The sequence below is a fragment of the Cetorhinus maximus genome, chromosome 35 (genome assembly GCF_964194155.1).
Source record: "Cetorhinus maximus chromosome 35, sCetMax3.hap1.1, whole genome shotgun sequence".
Classification (NCBI taxonomy): domain Eukaryota; kingdom Metazoa; phylum Chordata; class Chondrichthyes; order Lamniformes; family Cetorhinidae; genus Cetorhinus; species Cetorhinus maximus.
The window spans coordinates 9,926,054-9,949,791 of record NC_135913.1 but is presented as its reverse complement, the minus strand read 5'-3'; the positions used below and the strand labels follow the sequence as shown (position 1 = coordinate 9,949,791).

The window sequence follows — 23,738 nt, the reverse complement described above, 5'->3', positions numbered from 1 at the left end:
AGTATGCATGGATGATTGATTAGCTAACAGCAAACAGAGAGTTGGGGTAAAGGGCCATTTTCGGTTTGGCAAACTGGTACTAGTGGAGTGACACAGAGGTCAGTGCTGGGGCCCCCAATACCTGTGTAAATTACTTGGGTGAAGGAACTGAATGCATGGTAGCTAAATTTGCCGGTGGTGCAAAGGTAGGAAAGTAACTTGTCAAGTGGACATAAATAGTCTATTAAGGGGTTTAGAGCTGAAGTGAATGGGCAAAAAATTGGCAGATGGAGTTGAATGTGAGACAACGTGAATTTGTCCCCTTTGGCTGTAAGAATAGAAAAGCAGTAACTTACCTGAATGGAGAAAGACTGAAGACAGTACGGTACTGAGGGATCTGGGAGACCCAGTCCATGAATCGCTAGGCATGCAGTGGAGCAAGTGATTAGGAAGACAATTGGTATGCTGGCGATTATGTGGATGCTGTGGATAAAGCAGTTCCAACAACTGTCTAGTAAACCCAAGATCCTGAGTGTGAATCTCAGTGGTGTCTTTACCCCAATTTCCATTCAAGGCTTTGAAATGTGACATGTTTACAACAAAAATACATTCCTTTGATGCACAAAAACCCAGTAACCAAAGTGTCCCAACTAAAGAAATCAAGAATTGTATTAGATCAAGGGAAGAGATATATTAAGTTGCCAGAAAAAGGAAAGCCTGAGAATTGGGAACATTTTAGAAATCTGCAGAGAAGGACATAGAAATGGATTAAGAAAGAAAAGATAGAATATGAGAGTAAACTAGCAAGAAACACAAAGACTGATTGTAAATGCTTCTGTAGGTCTGTAAAAAAGAAAATATTCGTAAAAATAAATGTGGGTCCATTTCAAGCAAGGTCAGGAAAATTTACAATGCGGAATAAGGAAATGGCAAAGAAATTAAACAAATACTTTGTGTCTGTCTTCACAGAGAAAAAATACTAACAACTGCTGAGAAATAAAGGAGAATCAAGGGACTAGTGTAAACGAGGAACTGCAAGATATTAATATTTGTTAAAAAAAGTATTAGAGAAATTAATGGGACTTAAAGTAGACAAATTCCCTGAACCTGATGATCTACAACCCAGAGTGTTGAAGGAAGTGGCTCCAGAGATAGTAGATGCGTTGGTAATCATATTTCAAAATTCTGTAGTCTCTGGAATGGTTCCTGCCGATTGGAAGGTGGAAAATATAACCCCGTTGTTTAAGAAAGGACGGAGAGAGTAAAGTGGGAACTAGAGATCTGTTAGCCTGACATAAGTAGTAGGGAAAATGCTAGATTCTGCAATACAGGATGTGATAATAGAACACTTAGAAAATAATGGTAGCATTGGGCAGATTCAACATGGATTTATGAAAGGGAAATCATGTTTAACACATCTGTTGGGGTTTTTTGAGGATGCAGTCAGAATAGATAAGGGGAGACCCGTGGATGTGGTACAGTGAGGTAGCACAAGGATCACAGGCGCAGCTATTCACAATCTGTATCAATGATTTGGACGTGGGGATTAAATGTAATATTTAGAAGTTTGCAGGTGACAGGAAATTAGGCGGAAGTGTGAGTTGTGAGGAGGATGCAAAGATGCTTCAAGGGGATCTGGAGAGGATAAGAGAGTGGCCAAAATTTGGCAGAGGGAATACAATATGGAGAAATGTGAGGTTATCCACATTGGCAGGAAATAAGAAATACAGACCATTTGTTAAATGGTGCGAGACTGGGAAGCGTTGATCTTCAAATGTATTTCAATGTCCTTGTTCATGACTCACTTAAAGCTAACATGCAGGTACAGCAATCAGTTAAAAAGGTAAATGGTATGTTGGTTTTTATTACAATTGGATTTGAGTTTAGGAGTAAAGGTGTCTGACTGCCTTGGTGAGATGGCAACAGGAGCATTCTAAGAAGCTTTTGTCTTCTTAACTAAGGAAAGATATACTTGTCTTAGACTGAGTGCAATGAAGGTTCCACTAAAATAATTCCTGGAGCAATGCGTGCTGAGGAAAAATTAAATAGACTGGGCCTCTATTCTCTGGAGTTTAGAAGAATGAGAGGTGATCTCATTCAGGCCATACAAAATTCTTACAGGGGTTAACAGTGTCGATGCAGGTAGGAGGTTGCCCCAGGCTGGGGGTGTCTAGAACCAGGGGACACAGTCTCAGAATAAGGGGCAGGCCATTTAGGACTGAGATGTGGAGTAATTTCTTCACTCAGAGGGTGGTGAATCTTTGAAATTCACTGCCCCAGAGGAGGCTCAGTTATTTAGTATGTTCAAGACTAAGATTTATAGATTTCTACACGTTGAAAGTATCATGGAACATGGGGTTAATAGAAGGAAATGTTGTTGAAGTGGAAGATGAACCATGATCTCAGTGAATGGTGGAGCGGGCTCGAAGGGCTGAATAGCTGGCTCCTGCTCCAATTTCATATGTTTTTATTTCAAGGGGAATGCATTGTAAAAGTAGGGAAGTTTTTCTGCAGCGAGACAGGACTTAGTCAGACAGCATCTGGAGTAAATTATACAGTTTTGGTCTATTTACTTAAGAAAGGGTATAATTGCATTAGAACCAGTTCAGAGAAGGTTCACTCGACTGATTGCTGGGATGAAGGGATTTATTTTATGAGGAAAAGTTAAGCAGATTGGGCCTATACCCGTTGGTGTTTAGGAGGCTGAGAGGTGATCTTACTGAACACATAGGATCCTGAGGGGACTTGACAGGGTGTATGCTGAGAGGATCTTTCCTCTTGTGGGTGGCGAACTTAGGGATACTGTCTTAAAAAATAGGGGTCTCCCATTTAAGACTGAGATGAGAAGAAATTTAGTGAGTCTGTGGAATTCTCTTCCCAAGAGGCGAGTGGAGGCTGGGCCATTGAATATATTCAAGGCTGAGTTAAGGTGGATATTTGATTGACAAGAGAATCGAGGGTTACGCAGACCAACAGTTAGGCAGAGTTCAGGCCAGAATCAGATCAGCCAGAATCAGATCAGCCATCATCTTATCAAATGACGGAGAAGGCTTCGGGGCTGAATGGCCTACTCCTGCTCCTAGTTATTCTGTTCTTATTCCAACACGTTCTTCAGACTACAATCTGTGACCAGTGATGGATAGAGAAGCATTATGTTTTGTGGACGGCAGAGGCTGTCCTGTGCCCATTCATTAGGCCACTCGATCTCTCAGCTCCACCAACCATCCGCCCTGCCTTCAGGACTCTCCTTACCTGAGGAAGGATGTTCTTGCTATAGAGGGGGTGCAGCGAAAGTTTACCAGACTGATTCCTGGGTTGGTGGGACCGACATATGAGGAGAGATTGAGTCGGTTAGGATTATATTCGCTGAAGTTCAGAAGAATGAGGGGGGATCACATAGAAAGCTATAAAATTGTAACACGACTAGACAGGGTAGATGCAGGAAGGGTGTTCCCGATGGTGGCAGAGTCCAGAACCAGGGATCACAGTCTGAGGATCTGGGGTAGAATTTAGGACTGAGATGAGGAGAAATTTCATCACCCAGAGAGTGGTGAACATGTGGAATTCGGTACCACAGAAAGTAGTTGAGACCAAAACATTGTATGTTTTCAAGAGGGAGTTAGATATAGCTCTTGGGGTGAAAGGGATCAAAGGATATATGTGTGTCCATGTCTCTGTGTGTCTGTGTGTGTGTGTGTCCATGTCTCTGTGTGTGTGTGTGTATGTGTGTCCATGTCACTGTGTGTGTGTGTTGGTCCATGTCTCTGTGTGTGTGTGTGTCCATGTCTCTGAGTGTGTGTGTGTGTGTCCATGTCTCTGAGTGTGTGTGTGTGTGTGTCCATGTCTCTGAGTGTGTGTGTCCATGTCTCTGAGTGTGTGTGTCCATGTCTCTGAGTGTGTGTGTGTGTGTCCATGTCTCTGTGTGTGTGTGTCCATGTCTGTGTGTGTGTGTGTGTGTGTGTGTCCATGTCTCTGAGTGTGTGTGTGTCCATGTCTCTGAGTGTGTGTGTGTCCATGTCTGTGTGTGTGTGTCCATGTCTGTGTGTGCGTGTGTGTCCATGTCTCTGTGTGTGTGTGTATGTATCCATGTCTCTGAGTGTGTGTGTGTGTGTTCATGTCTCTGAGTGTGTGTGTGTTCATGTCTCTGAGTGTGTGTGTGTCCATGTCTCTGAGTGAGTGTGTGTGTCCATGTCTCTGAGTGAGTGTGTGTGTCCATGTCTCTGAGTGAGTGTGTGTGTGTCCATGTCTCTGAGTGAGTGTGTGTGTGTCCATGTCTCTGTGTGTGTGTGTCCATGTCTCTGTGTGTGTGTGTCCATGTCTCTGAGTGTGTGTGTGTCCATGTCTCTGAGTGTGTGTGTGTCCATGTCTCTGTGTGTGTGTGTGTGTCCATGTCTCTGTGTGTGTGTGTCCATGTCTCTGTGTGTGTGTATCCATGTCTCTGTGTGTGTGTGTGTGTGTGTCCATGTCTGTGTGTGTGTGTCCATGTCTCCGAGTGTGTATGTGTCCATGCCTCTGAGTGTGTGTGTGTCCATGTCTCCGAGTGTGTGTGTGTGTCCACGTCTCCGAGTGTGTGTGTGTGTCCACGTCTCCGAGTGTGTGTGTGTGTCCACGTCTCTGAGTGTGTGTGTGTGTCCATGTCTCTGTGTGTGTGTGTCCATGTCTCTGTGTGTGTCAATGTCTCTGAGTGTGTGTGTGTCCATGTCTCTGTGTTTGTAGTCCATGTCTCTGTGTTGTGTATCCATGTCTCTGTGTGTGTGTGTGTGTGTGTGTGTCCATGTCTGTGTGTGTGTCCATGTCTCTGAGTGTGTGTGTGTGTCCATGTCTCTGAGTGTGTGTGTGTGTCCATGTCTCTGAGTGTGTGTGTGTGTCCATGTCTCTGTGTGTGTGTATGTCCATGTCTCTGAGTGTATGTGTGTCCATGTCTCTGTGTTTGTGTGTGTGTGTGTGTGTCCATGTCTCTGAGTGTGTGTGTGTCCATGTCTGAGTGTGTGTGTGTGAGTCCATGTCTCTGTGTGTGTGTACCATGTCTCTGTGTGTGTGTACCATGTCTCTGTGTGTGTGTACCATGCCTCTGTGTGTGTGTACCATGCCTCTGTGTGTGTGTGTGTACCATGCCTCTGAGTGTGTGTGTGTCCATGTCTCTGAGTGTGTGTGTGTCCGTGTCTCTGAGTGTGTGTGTCCATGTCTCTGAGTGTGTGTGTGTCCATGTCTCTGAGTGTGTGTGTGTCCATGTCTCTCTGTGTGTGTGTTTGTGTGTCCATGTCTCCGTGTGTGTGTGTGTGTGTGTGTGTGTGTCCATGTCTCTCTCTGTGTGTGTGTCCATGTCTCTGAGTGTGTGTGTCCATGTCTCTGAGTGAGTGTGTGCCTGTCTGTGAATGCGGGTGAGTGTGTGTGTGTATGAGTGAGTGTGAGATTGATATTATAAAGCAGCAACACATTTCACCTTTGGAACAGAATCACTTTAGCCACCCCTGTTTCCTGTTGATGCTAACAGTTTTCAGAAATAACTGAGATATCAGTCAGCCTCTCTGTCTTTGTTGTGATTTGAGGAAGGGTCACCAAGTTCACCAGAGTCAGCAATCATTTATGAAAGGAACAATTTCCTTGACAGCTGTGTTGGAGATGTTTTGATGTTTGTGACTGGCAGGGTAAAGAAGGGGCAAAGAGTGGGGGTGGTGCATTTGGATTCCAGCTGAGCTGCTGTCCCTCTGTATCGCTGTAACTTGCAGAGTGCAGACCAAGTGCTGCAAAATGGGAATAGATTGCAGAGCTCTTCACTTCTGGGCCAGCACGGACACCATGTGAATAAAGGCTGCAAAGATGTGAAAATAAATTCTCTCCCGTAGATTGTTTCTGTTTGCTATGTATTTTTTCAACTCTGACAAAGAATGTGAGGAATTGAGAAAATTATCTTGGAGACATTAGTAATAAAAAAAGCTTTAACACGATCCAATGTGTCGCGTTAAACAGTGACAATGTATTGCAGAGGAATTACCAAGTACAGCAACGTTTAACTCCTCCCATTCTGAATGAGATTAGAGTCTGATTACCGTACCAAATGTGCACATTGCAGTCTGAAATAACTCCAAACAACCATCTCCAGCCAATCACTCCAATGGGGGATGAGGAGCGAGTACATGTACAGGGCCTGGTGGTAAAAGAGCGAATACACCACCCGGGCGAACTGTGCACCCTGCTGTGAACTTCAATCCCTTACAATATTGTTCAATATTCACACTACATCAAAGTGTTTTCAGATGCAGCCATGCAATAACTGAACTTCTTTGAGATAGGCAAAGAGCAGCGCCTGTAGTGGCGGTGAGCGGCCAGCAGAGGGTAGGGTTGTATCACTTTAATCCCAAGACAATGATGAAAAAGATGCTGGGTGTAAAACTGTCACCTGTCTCTGGGTGAAAATGAAACTGCAGGTTGAAGTTGAAGAGATAAATTGTTAACCAGGGTTTCACAATGACTCCCCGCACGATCCAGCCATCCAGCTGCACGATTTGTTACAGAACTGGCTGCTCCCTTGATCCTTCAGCCTCCAAGTTCCCTTTCTGTTGGTTTCCACAACATTCAATCACCACTCGTCAACATTACACTGTCAGATGGAGTTCAGGGGCTGGGAGAAAGAAAACAAATTCAGGGCATGAATCTGAGTTGGGAAATAAGATTACCATTTCAAAATAATCAAAATAATTACTGCAATTAATATATTCATTTGGATAAATATTCATGGATATATACACCCACTCCTGTTCACACACACACACACACTGAGAGAGACATCCACTCCTGTACACACACACACACTGAGAGAGACATCCACTCCTGTACACACACACACACTGAGAGAGACATCCGCTCCTGTACACACACTGAGAGAGAAATCCACTCCTGTACACACACACTGAGAGAGACATCCACTCCTGTACACACACACACTGAGAGAGACATCCACTCCTGTACACACACACACTGAGAGAGACATCCACTCCTGTACACACACACACACTGAGAGAGACATCCACTCCTGTACACACACACACACTGAGAGAGACATTCACTCCTGTACACACACACACACTGAGAGAGACATTCACTCCTGTACACACACACACTGAGAGAGACATTCACTCCTGTACACACACACACTGAGAGAGACATTCAATCCTGTACACACACACACACTGAGAGAGACATTCAATCCTGTACACACACACACACAGAGAAATCCACTCCTGTACACACACACACACTAAGAGAGACATCCACTCCTGTGCACACACACACACTGAGAGAGACATTCAATCCTGTACACACACACACACTGAGAGAGACATTCAATCCTGTACACACACACACAGAGAGAAATCCACTCCTGTACACACACACACACTAAGAGAGACATCCACTCCTGTACACACACACACACTGAGAGAGACATTCAATCCTGTACACACACACACACACACACTAAGAGACATTCAATTCTGTACACACACACACTGAGGGATACATTCAATCCTGTACACACACACACTGAGAGAGACATCCACTCCTGTACACACACACACTGAGAGAAACATTCAATCCTGTACACACACACACTGAGAGAGACATTCAATCCTGTACACATACACACTGAGAGAGACATTCAATCCTGTACACACAGACACTGAGAGAGACATTCAATCATGTACACACTGAGAGAGACATTCAATCCTGTACACACACACACACTGAGAGAGACATTCAATCCTGTACACACACACTGAGAGAGACATTCAATCCTGTACACACACACTGAGAGAGACATCGAATCCTGTACACACACACACTGAGAGAGACATCCACTCCTGTACACACACACACGCTGAGAGTGACATCCACTCCTGTACTCATACACACTGAGAGAGACATCCACTCCTGTACACACACACACACTGAGAGAGACATCCACTCCTGTACACACACACACGCTGAGAGAGACATCCACTCCTGTACACACATAAGGAGAACTTAGGAACACTGTTTTTAAAAATAGCGGTCTCCCATTTAAGACTGAGATGAGAAGAAATTTAGTTAGTCTGTGGAATTCTCTTCCCAAGAGGCGAGTGGAGGCTGGGTCATTGAATATATTCAAGGCTGAGTTAAGGTGGATATTTGATTGACGAGAGAATCGAGGGTTACGCAGACCAACAGGAAAGCGGAGTTCAGGCCAGAATCAGATCAGCCAGAATCAGATCAGCCATCATCTTATCAAATGACGGAGAAGGCTTCGGGGCTGAATGGCCTACTCCTGCTCCTAGTTATTCTGTTCTTATTACAACACGTTCTTCAGACTACAATCTGTGACCAGTGATGGATAGAGAAGCATTATGTTTTGTGGACCCCAGAGGCTCTCCTGTGCCCATTCATTAGGCCACTCGATCTCTCAGCTCCACCAACCATCCACCCTGCGTTCAGGCCTCCCAGCTGCAGCACTTCATCTTCCATTGGTGTAAGGATGGCAAGATCTGGACACCAGCACTCTTAGTGGCTGCTTCCCTGACATCATGTGCTCCCTTCTACAAGCAGATAAATTTGTATGGTTACTCACCCATCAAAGATACACATTAGTCTATGCTGATGTCAGCCTGGCTGTCCATCATGTCCCCACAGAAATACCTCCTGCATGTGGACACTCAGTCTGGGCAGCGCAGGAGTCAACTTTCACTGGCCACGGCCTTCCACAGAGAGGCTGACATGTGGATAATGTGGGTAAATGTGAGGTTATCCACTTTGGCAGCAAAAACAAGAAGGCAGATTATTATCGGAATGGCTATAAATTGAGAGGGGGGGAATGCGCAATGAGACCTGGGTGTCCTCGTACACCAGTCGCTGAAGGTAAACATGCAGGTGCAGCAGGCGGCAAATAAGCCAAATGGTATGTTGTCCTTTATAGCGAGAGGATTCGAGTACAGGAACAGGGATGTCTTGCTGCAATTATACAGGAACTTGGTGAGGCCACACCTGGGATATTGTGTGCAGTTTTGGACTCCTTATCTGAGGAAGGATGTTCTTGCTATAGAGGGAGTGCAGCGAAGGTTTACCAGACTGATTCCTGGGATGGCGGGACTGACATGTAAGGAGAGATTGAGTCGGTTAGGATTATATTGACTGGAGTTCAGAAGAATGAGGGGGGATCTCATAGAAAGCTATAAAATTCTAACAGGACGAGACAGGGTAGATGCAGGAAGGATGTTCCCGATGGTGGGGGGATCCAGAACCAGCGGTCACAGTCTGAGGATACGGGATAGACTATTTCGGACTGAGATGAGGAGAAATTTCTTCACCCAGAGAGTGGTGTGCCTGTGGAATTCACAAACACAGGAAGTGGAAGAGGCCAAAACATTGCATGTGTTGAAGAAGGAGTTAGATATAGCTCTTGGGGCGAAAGGGATCAAAGGATATGGGGAGCAAGCGGGAGCAGGCTATTGAGTTGGATGATCAGCCATGATCATAATGAATGGCGGAGCAGGCTCGAAGGGCCGAATGGCCTACTCTTGTTCCTAGTTTCTATGTTTCTATGTTTAACTCTGTTTCTCTCCACAAATTGTCTGATCTGCTGAGTATTTCCAGTTTATTATATTTATATTTAATTTGCAGCATTAATAGTATTTTCTTTTTCCTTTATAAATGGATGTTGTGCTTTTGGAATGTCTCTTACTGTATATTATTATTAATAGTATTCGTTAAAACACTGTGGATTTATCCTGATTCCTGTTATTTTTCTCCCCCTGTTCCTTAGTCTATGTTATAACCGTCTCACTGATTCTTGTGCCGAGGATCTCGCCTCCGCTCTCAGTACAAACCGGTCACTGACGGATCTGGACCTGAGATCAAACTCCTTCACAGACCAATCTGTCCCCGCTCTCCGCCGCTTCATCCTGACCTGCAGGACTCTGAGTCTGATCCAGTGAGTGTTTGTGTTAATTTTTAGTGTAATAATTAAAATATAAATGGGATTTAAAACATAAATGGTCCTGAATCTATCAAACAGCAGCAATGAAAAGCGGATTGCCGCTGCTCGACAAGATTCTCCCAAACTGAAACTGCTTCATTTTCCTCCCGGGACCTTCAGCAGTGACCCCCACCCCACCCGCACCCCGCCCCGGGGAGCTCCATCCGAGCAGAGTCTAGTCGGGTCAGGGGAGAGTGGTGGGATGGCGGGGTCGGGGTGGGGGGGGTTAATGTGGTCAGGTTGACGGCTAATGGGGCTGGGTCAGCGGCGTTGTTGGGTCGGGCTGTAAAGCCGGGGGTTTAGTCAGATTTGGTCAAGGACAGAGTTGGCAGGGTCAGGAGGTAGTCGGGTTGGTGGGGGTGGTTGGAGGGGTTAATCGGGTAGTGTGGGTGTAGTATGATGGTCAGTGGGGGGTGGGGGTGGTTGGAGGGGTTAATCGGGTAGTGTGGGTGTAGTATGATGGCCAGTGGCGGGGTGGGGGTGGTTGGAGGGGTTAATCGGGTAGTGTGGGTGTAGTATGATGGCCAGTGGCGGGGTGGGGGTGGTTGGAGGGGTTAATCGGGTAGTGTGGGTGTAGTATGATGGTCAGTGGGGGGTGGGGGTGGTTGGAGGGGTTAATCGGGTAGTGTGGGTGTAGTATGATGGCCAGTGGCGGGGTGGGGGTGGTTGGAGGGGTTAATCGGGTAGTGTGGGTGTAGTATGATGGCCAGTGGCGGGGTGGGGGTGGTTGGAGGGGTTAATCGGGTAGTGTGGGTGTAGTATGATGGTCAGTGGGGGGTGGGGGTGGTTGGAGGGGTTAATCGGGTAGTGTGGGTGTAGTATGATGGTCAGTGGGGGGGTGGGGGTGGTTGGAGGGGTTAATCGGGTAGTGTGGGTGTAGTATGATGGTCAGTGGGGGGTGAGGGTGGTTGGAGTGGTTAATCGGGTAGTGTGGGTGTAGTATGATGGTCAGTGGGGGGTGTGGGTGGGTGACTGGGGGACTCGGTTGTGGAGTTACCCAGGTATTAGACCAGGTTTTACAGTCTAACATTTCCTGGGTAACTACCCGGGTAAATCCTGTGGATTTGTCCCAAGTCTCCGATTCTAACCCAGAGTCAGAGACATTCACACAGGGTCCCGGGCTGCAGGGGTTTTGCCCAGTGGAAATTTAAACCTCTGGGGCAATTCCCACGTAGGCCCGCGGGTCAGGACATCCCAGGGGCCCGCTGCCCATCTTCAGCCATATGTCTGGTCTCTGATGACCCAGTGAGCAGGAGATTTGGCCCATTAACTCCAGTCTCCCTGTTATTGACACTGTTGTTCAATCTGTTTATTCCTGTTTAATCTTTAATCTCTTTCAGGCTGTGGAGCAATCGGTTCAGTCGAAATGGAGAAAATCAGCTGAAGTTGCTGCAGGGAACCAGATCTGGACTGAGTGTGAAAATGTGAACCTTTGTATTGATAAACATTCCTGTTCTCATTATAGGAACATTTTTAACCGAGTTTCTCTCCCTCCCCTTTAACCGGCCGCGCTCCAGGTTTAAATCCTATTGGCCCTTTCCCAGTTTCCAGCTCGAGCTGAGTGAGCGTCATCTCCCCTTGTGACGTCAGAGGCCCAGCCACAGGGTCACGAGACTCAGCCGCCCGGCCCCACAGGCGCTGCTTCTGCAGGATATCCGGGGCTGAATGTTCCCCAATGGGGCACTGGGGAAATGTACAGACAGGGAGGGCCCAGGGTGGGGATCAGTCTGGGCTGCAGTGGGACTTTGACAATTACACTCAGTATTCCTGGGTTTGCGGGGTAAAGCCCCTAGGGCTCCCGCTCAGTATCACTGCCCAGTGACCCTGCTGGGAGCTGAACCTGCGTGGGTTCAGGGTGGGAACAGGGTCTGTTCAGCTGGGATAGATCCCACTGTCCAATAGAGACAAACACCCACTGCATGGGGTGTCCCAGAGAGAGTATCCTATTGGGGAGGTTCCAGCGGATTCTGTAACCGAGGGATTGGACTGAAAGTATCAATGCTTTTCTGTCGCCCCTAAGAAAGAAAGCATCAGTTGATGAAACAATGTGTTGAATTTAGACTGTGCCCTGTTGATATTGCTGTAATTTACACACTGAAGGGTGAGTTTCTAAACAGCTGGAATGACAAAGAGGACTGGAGTGTGTGAAATAAAGAAGGTGACCTGGTAAATTCACCCACCCACTCAAAGAGTAACAAGTTGTGGAAGTTAAGCGACCAAGTGGAAACTACACTGCAGTAAATGGACAGGATCCATGTAGGGACCCACAGCCTGAACCTCTGCGGGCCTAATGCATGGATAGTGGTCTAAACACAGAGCAGGATCATCAGCATTTAAACAGAGAGAAGATAGTTTGATGTTCTGGGTCCGGTTCCTTAAGATGTACCTTTGTTGGATTGATATTATTTTCCAGATGCTGATGGACCTGTTGTACATTACATTATTTCCTGATTTATTTTACATTCCCCATTATGTACAGTTTGTTTATTCTCCCCTCACTCTGGTACAATAAATGGTGACGTTTTACTGTGTTCATCAGGCTTCAAAAAATCAAGGAATGGGAACCAATAATTTGAAATCAGTAATGACCAGATTCAAACAACAGGCTCACACAAGAAAGATGATCTGGTATTAGATATCGCCTGGGGCCACAGATCGACAGATCAAGCGACAGAGAGATAAGACTATATGGTTTAATGTAGGAATCAACTCAGAAATGTCAACAAATTCACCATATAGTAATGAGAGATTAATACTGATACAGTGGAAAGAACAGGTAACAGGAATAAAAAACACGCTTTTTATAAAAGCATTTTAATTCTCTTGTGATGTTGTCACTGACACCCAATTAACACTCATAACCCACAAATTGCAATGAGATAAGTGGCCCATTTAATGGAGTCGATTTCAACTATCAGGGAAGGATTGTGTATTGGGTTATGTTGCTGGACGAGTTAGGTCCAGAGATGTTCACAATCTATATAAATGCTTCGGATGTGAAGATCAATTGTAATCTCTCCAAATTTGCAAATGACACCAAACTGGGTCGGAATGTAAGTTTTGAGGAGGATGCAATGATGCTTCAAGAGTACGTAGACTGGCCGTTAAGTGGTTAGTATAGTGATTAGTTTCCCAGCCTATCATGCTGGGGCCCGGGGTTTAATTTCCAGACGGCGAGAAGGTTTATTATAAGTAAGGAGAAGGCACGAAATTGAAAATAGATTTTCGAAGTGAAAATTAGATGGCATAGGGAGAGAGTGAGTGCAATAAGGATTGTTCATCAGTGGCCGGCAGAGTCAGGAACAGTCAATGAGCACTTTGTTGGACAGCAATATTCAGTCCGCTGGTTTCAAAGCTCAGAGCCCACGGAGAGTTAGAAGCCAGAAACGGGACTGCAGTCTGAAAGCAGGGAAGGTAAGCTGAATCTTTCTGAATTACTGATCAGGGCCCAGTTGGAATATTGTCATCCGTTCCAGGCACCACACTTTAGGAAAGGTGACAAGGTGCTGGAGATAATGCAGAGGAGGTTTGCTGGAATAGTACCAGAGATGCGGGACTGCAGTTATGTGGAAAGAGTCGGAAGCTGGAGTCTTCTCCATCCAGCAGAGAGCGTTCAGAGCAGGTTTAATGGAGCTGTTCAAAATGCTGATGGCCTGGTGAAGGAAATGTCAATAACCTGTTCCCATTGAGAGAAGAGGCGGTAACCAGAGGATAGAAAATGGACAAAATCATCAGAGGGGGAAATGAGAAGAGTGTCTTTGATGCAGCGGTTTGTTTTGATCAGGAGTTCACTGCCTGAAAGAGTGGTGGACGCAGATCCAATAATACATTTCAGAATGGATTTCAATAAATCCGGGATGTTGGGAATATCCTGCAGAGAATGGACCCAAATGAGCTTCTTCAAGGGGCAAACCTCAGCTTTAAAGAATCTCCAGTCTGGGACATTTTGTTCAGCTTCTGATAACAGTGAAATGTGAAAAGCCCCGCACTGATATAATGTTCCAGAGATACAGACGCAGTTACAAGCCTAACATTGAAAAATAATGACTGACACTGAATCCATTTCACCCCCAACATCTCTGACTAAACTGCATTAGACAGACTGACAGAATGTTATCAGATGAATACACTGTACTTCCGCATCCTAGACATCATCCAACTTCGGCCCTGCCTCAACTCATCTGCTGCCTTTGTTTACTCTGGACTTGACTATTGCAGTGTTCCCCTGGCCGGCCTCCCATCTTCCACCCTAAATATACCTGTGCTCATCCAAAATCCTGCTGCCTGGAACTTCACCTGAACCGAGTCCAGTTCACCAGCCACCCCCGTGTTTGCTGACCTACATTGGCTCCTTGCCTGTCAATGCCTCAATTTTAAAATACTCATCCTTACTGTCAAATCCTTCCATGGCTTCGTCCCTCCCTTTCCCTGGAATCTCCTCTAGGCCAACATATTATCCAGATTTATGCTCTTCTGCCGTCTAGGTCATTCCGGTTTTAACCTCTGCAGCATTGATAACTGCTTTCAGTTGACCTGGTCTAAAATCCTGGACTCCCTCCCTAAACCTCTCCACTTCCCTCTGCTTCTTAAGGTGTTCCTTAAAATCCCCCTCTTTGACCAAGCTTTTGTCACCTGACCTAATATCTCCTCCTGTGGCTCAGCATCAACTTTGCTTTATGTGTTGGGATAACGCTCTTGTTAAGAGGCTTGGAACTTTTTTGCCCTATTATAGCTTCCCTAGTCAGCGATGGTGGTATAGCATTGAGCAGAGCTGACTTCCAATCAGTTGCCCCCGGTTCGATTCCCGGCCATCGCAGTTTGCGAACTTTTAAACCTCTCAAATCAGAAACCCCAGCTCGGAGCTGAATTTGATCCGTTTCGGTGAGATTTTGCTCCGAAATCACACGCGCGATTAGTTCAAATAAAACAGTTCGAACCCCCAGTTATCCTCCATTTAACATGTAACTCAGGTTCGTTCCTTGTTGTTGATAATGAAGGTTTTGCCTGAGCTGTAGTGTGGAGCCAGAATCGAAATACTCGGATTTAGTAAAATTGACCGACTTTCTGAATATTTTCCCTCTGCAGCTTCCAATTTTTTATTTAAATATAGATTCTTGCACAGGAGTGTTTTATTGTTCAAAAGACGAGATATTGCTCACCCTGGGAATCTGAAATAATAACAGAAGGTGCTAGAAACACTCAGCAGGTCCGGCAGCATCTGTGGAGACAGGAAGTGGGGATTTACATTTCAGGTTGATAGAAGGTTTAAAGAATAGACCCGCTGTCGAAACTTCGAAACTGTCAGAGCTACTTAGCTCTTCCAGTATTTTCCATTAGAATAATGGAATGGTTACAACATAGAAAGAGGGAATTCGGGCTCTCCAATGTGTGCTAGCCCCCGAAGGAACAATTCACCCATTGCCACTCACCTTATCCCTGCAATGTTTTACTATTCATGTAAATGCGGATTGATTCTATAAATAACAGTCTCTGGCACTATGTGTGATTGTGGGATTGATTCTGTAAATATTAGTTTCTGGTACCATCTGTGAGTCTGGAATTGATTCTGTAAATATTAGTTTCTGGCACTATCTGTGAGTCTGGAATTGATTCTGTAAATATTAGTTTCTGGTACTATCTGTGAGTCCGGGATTGATTCTGTACATATTAGCCTCTGGTATTACCTGTGAGGGTGGGATTGTTTCTGTAAATATCAGTCTCTGGTACTATCTGTGAGTGTGGGATTGATTCTGTAAATATTAGTCTCTGGTACTATCTGTGAGTGTGGGATTGATTCTGTAAATATCAGTCTCTGGTACTATCTGTGAGTCTGGGATTGATTCGGTAAATATCAGTCTCTGGTACTATCTGTGAGTATGGGATTGATTCTGTAAATATTACTCTCTGTACTACCTGTATCACTCTACCTGTGAGGGTGCGATTGTTTCTGTAAATATCAGCCTCTGGTACTATCTGTGAGTGTGGGATTGATTCTGTATCTGTCAGTCTCTGATTCACGAACAAGCAGCATTCGGTGTGGGACTAAATACCTCATGCGTGGATTTCTGCAGTAAATCAGCAACTAAAATCAACATTTTTTGCAAATCACTTTGATCCGTATCCGAACAAAAGAACTGGAGATGGGGAAAAGGTCAGAGGACATTGCAAATTGGGGGCTTGTACCTTTAAGAGCCTCAATTTGGGATCGTCCCATGCAGGGATTTGCTGTTCACGAGCCCACCTTCACAAAGCAAACCTAGAGAAACATGGGAGGAGTGAGGGTGTTAACGAGTTTGCTGGGGCCTTGCAATAGTTAATATCTGACAGGGCGACCCCTCGATTCAATTCATCGAAGTGAAACACTCGGTCACTGAGAGCAACACACAGCGACCCTAAACCCTAAAACGGCAGAGATTACAACAGGGAAGAGAGGGTTAAATATGCAACTTTGGATCACTCGCTGGCACTGCCCCTGAGTGTAGGATTAATACTGTCTTTGTCTCTGGTACAATATCAGTGAGAGATGAGACTGCATCACCTTCTACTTCTCCAATTGAAGCTTTCTAGGTAAAACTAGACTTTACAAGGTGTTCTGGAACCGATTCTCTTTTCTGACTGTGTCTCACTGCCTGAACTAACCCTGATTCTGTCTCTCATTCCGCCCTCTCTCGCTTTTCCCTCTCGTCCTGTAAACAAAGTAAACAAACACGTACTGAAGGGTCAGGGCACAACATTTGTATTTTCATGTTAATTAAATATATGTCTGCTTGTGAATAATTTAATAATGTGAAATTAGATCTGGTATAATCCTACCGGAGCTGTGATGATTTTCAGCCCCTGAACCTGGGGAACAGGCACTGTGAGCAGAGCTGGGAAACTACAACTAACCCCCAAGAGTCCACAGCAGATGCTGAGTGGAGTGGGAAGCCTATCCCGGGTATTGTCAGTCTGGTGAACAGTTTGTCCTGTGAACTTGCAGTTGTGAACATTGTTTCAGAGAGTGTGTGAAAGGGGCTGGCGGGTTAAAATAATGTTCCTGTCTTTCTGTGTCCGCTCTCATCCCCTGATTTCAAAGTCCCTCTTGTATAAAACAAAATGATTTCCCTGTCACAGGGTCACACTGCTGCCTTACTCAGCACTGAAGTGAGAAGTAAACGGAAAGATTTAGCTAATTTTAAAAATTCAGTAGAAAAATAGAGAACATGTCAGCGAATGGGTGAGAGAGTGCGGTCACTGCAGCAATAAAATAGGTTTAATTCGAAACTGAGGCTTTTTCAGCGAATGAGACCTTTTCAACAGCAACCATTCTGGTCGCAGAGACAGGAAGGATCTTGTCTGGGACCCTGGACTATCCGAATTTCAATGGCATTGGATAGTTTAACAGCAGAAAGAAACAAAATGTTTCATGCACGAGGACACCAAGATCCCTCTGCATCTCAGAGCTCTGCAATCTCTCACCGTTTAGATTATGTGCCTCTTTCTTGTTCGCCCTGTCAAAATGGACAACCTCACAATTTCCTACTTGATACTCCATTTGCCAGATTTTTGTCTAATCACGTAACCTGTCTGTATCCTTACGTCCTCTTCACAAGTTACTTTCCTACTACATTTATGTCATACCCACAGAAAGATTGAACTAAAATGTTCCTGTTCAGGGAATGTTGTGAATGGGGAGATATTCCCGCCCGGTAAAGTTTGAAAGCGATAACAGAATGAACCATAATTTATACAGGATTTAAATCACCTGGTGTCCTTCTCCTGCCTTCTCCCTGTAACCCTGCACGTTGTTTGTTTTCCAATCATTATCTAATCCTCCCTTGCTCTGGACAGGAAGTGGGAATGCAGCCTATACCTGGGAATGTGGGTATCAGAGGAGAGGCCTCTGCTCCTCCCGGCCACACATAGTTGGTCACATTAAAATTCCTTTGTGTGGCCCAGAAGCCACTCCCCCAGTACCTGCTGCTCCCAGGGGCATTTCCACTTCCTGTGCTAGTGTGCTCCCCATTACTGCTTGTGACCGGTAAGTGAAGCAGTTCCATGTGGATCGAGAGTGAGCCGAGAATGCGAGAGATTGGAGCCTCAGGCCCGAGCCGGGAGCAGCCAAAAAGTCTAAAAGCGGGATCGAGAGAAGGGTGAGGCCGGAAACATGTGGATCCCGAGAGAGGGAGGAGTGATGAATACAAACCATTATTGTGATATTGGGGAAGAGGGGGGAATCAGGCCAGCATGGAGATGGGGGAGGGGGGAATCAGGCCAGCATGGAGATGGGGGAGGGGGGAATCAGGCCAGCATGGAGATGGGGGAGGGGGGAATCAGGCCAGCATGGAGATGGGGGAGGGGGGAATCAGGCCAGCATGGAGATGGGGGAGGGGGGAATCAGGCCAGCATGGAGATGGGGGAGGGGGGAGTCAGGCCAGCATGGAGATGGGGGAGGGGGGAGTCAGGCCAGCATGGAGATGGGGGAGGGGGGAAACCAGGAAGACATGGAGATGGGGGAGGGGGGAATCAGGCCAGCATGGAGATGGGGGAGGGGGGAATCAGGCCAGCATGGAGATGGGGGAGGGGGGAATCAGGCCAGCATGGAGATGGGGGAGGGGGGAATCAGGCCAGCATGGAGATGGGGGAGGGGGGAGTCAGGCCAGCATGGAGATGGGGGAGGGGGGAATCAGGCCAGCATGGAGATGGGGGAGGGGGGAATCAGGCCAGCATGGAGATGGGGGAGGGGGGAAACCAGGAAGACATGGAGATGGGGGAGGGGGGAGTCAGGCCAGCATGGAGATGGGGGAGGGGGGAATCAGGCCAGCATGGAGATGGGGGAGGGGGGAGTCAGGCCAGCATGGAGATGGGGGAGGGGGGAATCAGGCCAGCATGGAGATGGGGGAGGGGGGAATCAGGCCAGCATGGAGATGGGGGAGGGGGGAATCAGGCCAGCATGGAGATGGGGGAGGGGGGAGTCAGGCCAGCATGGAGATGGGGGAGGGGGGAATCAGGCCAGCATGGAGATGGGGGAGGGGGGAATCAGGCCAGCATGGAGATGGGGGAGGGGGGAATCAGGCCAGCATGGAGATGGGGGAGGGGGGAATCAGGCCAGTATGGGGATGGGGGAGGGGGGAAACCAGGAAGACATGGAGATGGGGGAGGGGGGAGTCAGGCCAGCATGGAGATGGGGGAAGGGGGAATCAGGCCAGCATGGAGATGGGGGAGGGGGGAAACCAGGAAGACATGGAGATGGGGGAGGGGGGAGTCAGGCCAGCATGGAGATGGGGGAGAGGGGAATCAGGCCAGCATGGAGATGGGGGAGGGGGAAGCCAGGCCAGCGTGGAGATGGGGGAGGGGGGAAGCCAGGAAGACATGGAGATGGGGGAGGGGGGAAAACAGGAAGACATGCAGCTGGGGGAGGAGGGAAACCAGGAAGACATAGAGATGGGGGAGGGGGGAATCCAGGAAGACATGGAGATGGGGGAGCGGGGAAACCAGGAAGACATGGAGATGGGGGAGGGGGGAAACCAGGAAGACATGGAGATGTTTTATTTTGGGAGCAGGGGGTGAGGGTGAGGGGGAGAGGGGGGATGAACTGGCTTAAAACAACTCTCCTGATTTTTTAGGGATCTTCTTTGAAATAATTGGCCCGTTAATCTGACATTTCAGAGAGTAAGGGCCGTCACCTTGAGAGAATTCTCTGCTTCATCCTCCGAATGTGATCTTTAGGGAGACGGGGCACATGGCTGCTGCAGTTTGAAACCTCCTCCACATGATGAGGCCGCTAGTAATGCAGCACTCGGCCCTGTGCTGAGTCAGCCTGCATGGTGCACCCTGGGCTAGAAATTGGACTCCCTGCTTTCTGGATGGAGAGCAGAGAAACAATGACCACAGGTCAGTCCCCACCTCAAGGGGTAAAAAACAGAAAACGCTGGAAAAGCTCAGCAGGGCCAGCAGCATCTGTGGAGAGGGGAAAACACAGAGTATTTTGCTTTCACCCCAAGGAGACCCGCAAAACCCCAGCACATTCGGGAGATGCTACTCGCTACATGTTTTTATCTGTTTCACCTGTTCTAATGCTTCATTCAAGCGTTATTTTTGCCGCCTTTCTCAGTCCCATCCCCGGATACAGAGAGATGTTTTCTTTAACTTAGTTTAGAATGGACAGAGTGTTTCCATCCAGCTTGATTTCCAATAATTACACCTGGTTGAAAAGGGTTTAGAAACATCTGCATCCTTATAGTGATCACACAAAGTGGTCTAGCCGCACCAATCCTTATCATAAGGTGTTCCGAGATGTATTTGCTTCCCGCCACTAATTTTCAGTCTTTTCTGACTGACCATTGCTGCCATTCTGACCATTGGCTATTCTCAGTCCCTCAGCTGGTACTTTTCAGGCTTTGTCCGCTTTTATTACCATCGCTTTCGGCAACATCATGACCTCTCGTCTGGTCATCAGTGACCTTATTGCTGCCCAGCACTCGGCTCCCCCGGCAGATCCAGCCGCAGTGACCCGAAAGTTATGTCTGGTTTCCTGGATCGCGGAGCTGCTGACCAGGATTGAGCTGCTGTCTGCCGTGAGCGACCAGAAGGATCGAGAGGAAGGGGGGAACGGGCCTGGAGAAATGGAAGGGACAAGGCAAGACCTTGGAGAAATTTTTGAAAATAAGCGTTAAGATGTGTTATTCATTTTCCTGTCTTGTTACACACGGAAGGCCGCAGTGAACTTAAGCCCATTTAAGGGGTAAAGACTAGGGAATTGAAGCGGCCTGGGGACCTGCCAAACAATGTCGACTGTAAAACGGCCAGAAACCGGGGTGGAAATTCACTCTGCGCAATTGTTTCCTCGACCCTTTTGTTTGGACGGGCGAGTATAGGTCAAAGGCGAACATTTTATAATGAACTCAGGTACATGATTTCCGTTCTTGTCTGCACAGCGCAGCACAAGCAGTGATCATGGCGCCGTTACACAGGCAGATACTAAAAGCTGCAGAAAATATGATAGAAAGAATCCTTTAAATCAACCCCATTCACTGTGATTGACTGATTTCTGAGACATTGCAATATCACTTTTTCAAGTTAAAGAAGGAGCTGAAAGCCGCCCAGCAACTGTGGACCTGCAGCTGGGCGCTGCTGCTGACCGGGCTGCAGGAGCGAGCGCACAGAAGGTGAAGAATGTGAAGATCAAGGGCAGTGTGCAGCCTCCTGCTGCTGGACTCCATGGCAATGGTGCTGGCCCTCCACAGGGAAAGGGAAAGCAGTGTCATTCACCCGGGCCTGGGTTGTAGACGAGCCGACTGCTGTTTGCAGGGTTAATGGCCAAGCTGGAGGATGAGGAGGAGGAGGAACCACCTACAGCCAGAACCGTGTCAACCTCCACCAGCGGCACCGAGCGGTGCTCAGCATTGGTGAAAACGGGCACTCTGTACAGTGACAGCGGAAAGGAGCCGAGTGAGGCAGCCAGAGGGAAGGAGGAAAGGCAGCAGGACGCTGAGACTCAACGTTTAGCCCCGGTCAGAATGAAAACAGCCACATCAGGCCAATGAGACACAGAGCCCATCACCAGCTGCTTTCACAGCCACATTCTGCTGGACTTCACTTGGTAACAGCTGAACTTACATGGGTGGGTAATGCACATGCACGGTCCAGCATCGCAGTTCGAACACAACTTTATCCACCTCCATACATACTAGAGTTCAGCTACCGGGTCCGAATGGCTGAAATGGAAGCCCTGAGGTAGGAGAATGTGATCCGGCGTATAGAGAACGATAGACCGCGGGCCCAATTGAACAGCTGGACCAAGGTACGAGCATGTCCTCTGTGTGACAAGCTGGGTAAGAATTCCCTGTCCCATGCTGCACCCCACAAATCAGCAGCTTCCTGTACAGTCTGTGATTGCCGGGTCCCCGCACATTATGATGAATTGTTTGAGGCGCCTGAAAACAGATTTGTGTGAATTGAGATTCTGACATTGAATGTAGTGAAATTCACGTGGATCATCCCCACGCGATCCCCGCCCCTCCGCCCTCTCCACGGATTCTGAATTTATAGCCCTTGGATTTGTCTGGGGAGCAAGATAAAGTATTCTGCGAGTTTCCTCTTTCCATTGAATCTGTGAATCCTGGAAAGCTCATGCGGGGCATTTTTGGTCCCTTGGAGGGCATGGACAGTGGCAATTGACAGCAGGTCTGAAGATGAAAAGTGGGTGAGTGTTTGTGGAACCCTCCCTCCATTATGTGAACTTAGGTCAAACTGAGAGGTCACATCATGTTCTCACCCTCGACTTTCCCGAGAATATGCTCACAAGCAATGGATCAGGGAGAATGGGGGCTACATCAATGAACTGGCCTTTTCCTCGCGTCATATCACTGGATTAGTAATCCAGAGAGGCTAATGCTCAGGGGATACAGGTTCAAATCCAAGCACGGCAGCTGATCGAATTTCAAATCAGTTGAGAAATTCATGGGATATAAAACTCATTTAAATAATGCTGACTCACATTAGACTATCATAAATTGTTATAAAAAAAAAACATCAGGTTCATAAATGTCCTTTAGGGATTGAAATCTGCTGTCCTTACCCAGTCTGGCCTGCAGAAATGTGGTTGACTCTTAACCATCCTCAAGGGATGGGGATGCCGGCCTTGTCAGGGATGTTACATTGGAGAGAATGAAGAAAGTCCTTGCTCTACCGCTCTGTAAGGCATATAGTGGCCTGCCTAGTTCAGCCTCGAAGCTTTGAGGTTGATCGATGCCAATGAGTTATTCTTGTCTCCGGGTTGGGAATTTAAATGAGAAATCGCAGCGATCGGGCTTTGACTCGCTCTTTATGATGGTTCAATGTCCATCATTGAAACATTTTTAAAAATATTTTACAAACAGACCAGCAATTATTCCCAGCATTATGCAGACCTCAGGGGGTAACCTAAATCAACCACACATGAATGCCGAAATTACAAAGTTGCAGGGCCCTCAAGAATCCATTTTCACACAAAGGATACCTGCTGGAGGCAGGATTGAAGAATGGGAGTGGGAAAGGAGATTTGAGGCAAGTACAATTCACTCAGGAAATGAAATCACATTGTCTAGTTTTCACATCCCATCGTGTTTTAGCAGCAACAGACATTTGCAGCCATCGGACTATCAGGGTCTCAAATTAATTCCCTAACTTTCAGAACCCTGGGCACGAGAAGGTGGAAATGCAACATCGTCAAATGTGTTTTGTAACACCGGAACAATTGGAGACTCTGAACAATTTAGAAAAGAGAAACCTGGTTATAAGCCGCCTGGTACATGCACTCTTCACTAGTGATGTCCTGCACAACTCAAGCTGCAGGGGCGCAGCTTCTACAGCAGACGGGAGGAAGCCTTTTCCCTTGAAGGTCATTGAGACAGTCAAGGATGAGTGCATATATCAACCAGTAACCAGTTATTTATAAAGAAATTGAATGCATTGCATGTAATTCCCAGGAGCTGCTGGGTGGTGAACTAAACACTCGGTCTGGGTCCAAATGTTTCACTCAAAGAGCCTCTGTCTTGTGATTTTAATAAGCGAATGCGTTACCTTCTCGGAGTTCATGAGACAGCACCATCGACAGGATGGAGAGCCAGTGACGGGAGAGACAGAGCTGAACCGAATAATAAACAGCTGCTGCACAAATGCAAGACGGCAGCCCAGCAGGAGGCTGGACACAATAATGAGAGGGGGCGGGGGGCTTCCCCCGTCACTGCAGGGTGAACATAAATATACTCAGCTTTCATTTTAACATTTGTTT

General features: G+C 47.0%; 1 protein-coding gene across 2 annotated transcripts in view; it reads left to right on the top strand.

The window, feature by feature from the left end:
* The window catches only part of LOC144672034 (NACHT, LRR and PYD domains-containing protein 3-like), a 51,427-nt gene extending 38,918 nt beyond the window's left edge, over nucleotides 1–12,509 (top strand). For both annotated transcript variants that reach the window (XM_078533982.1, XM_078533981.1), the window contains 2 exons: nucleotides 9,773–9,940; nucleotides 11,326–12,509. In XM_078533982.1, the coding sequence (XP_078390108.1) occupies nucleotides 9,773–9,940; nucleotides 11,326–11,413 (256 nt within the window). In that variant the 3' untranslated portion in view covers nucleotides 11,414–12,509. The remainder of the gene's footprint in view (nucleotides 1–9,772; nucleotides 9,941–11,325) is intronic.
* Nucleotides 12,510–23,738: the final 11,229 nt, after the last annotated feature.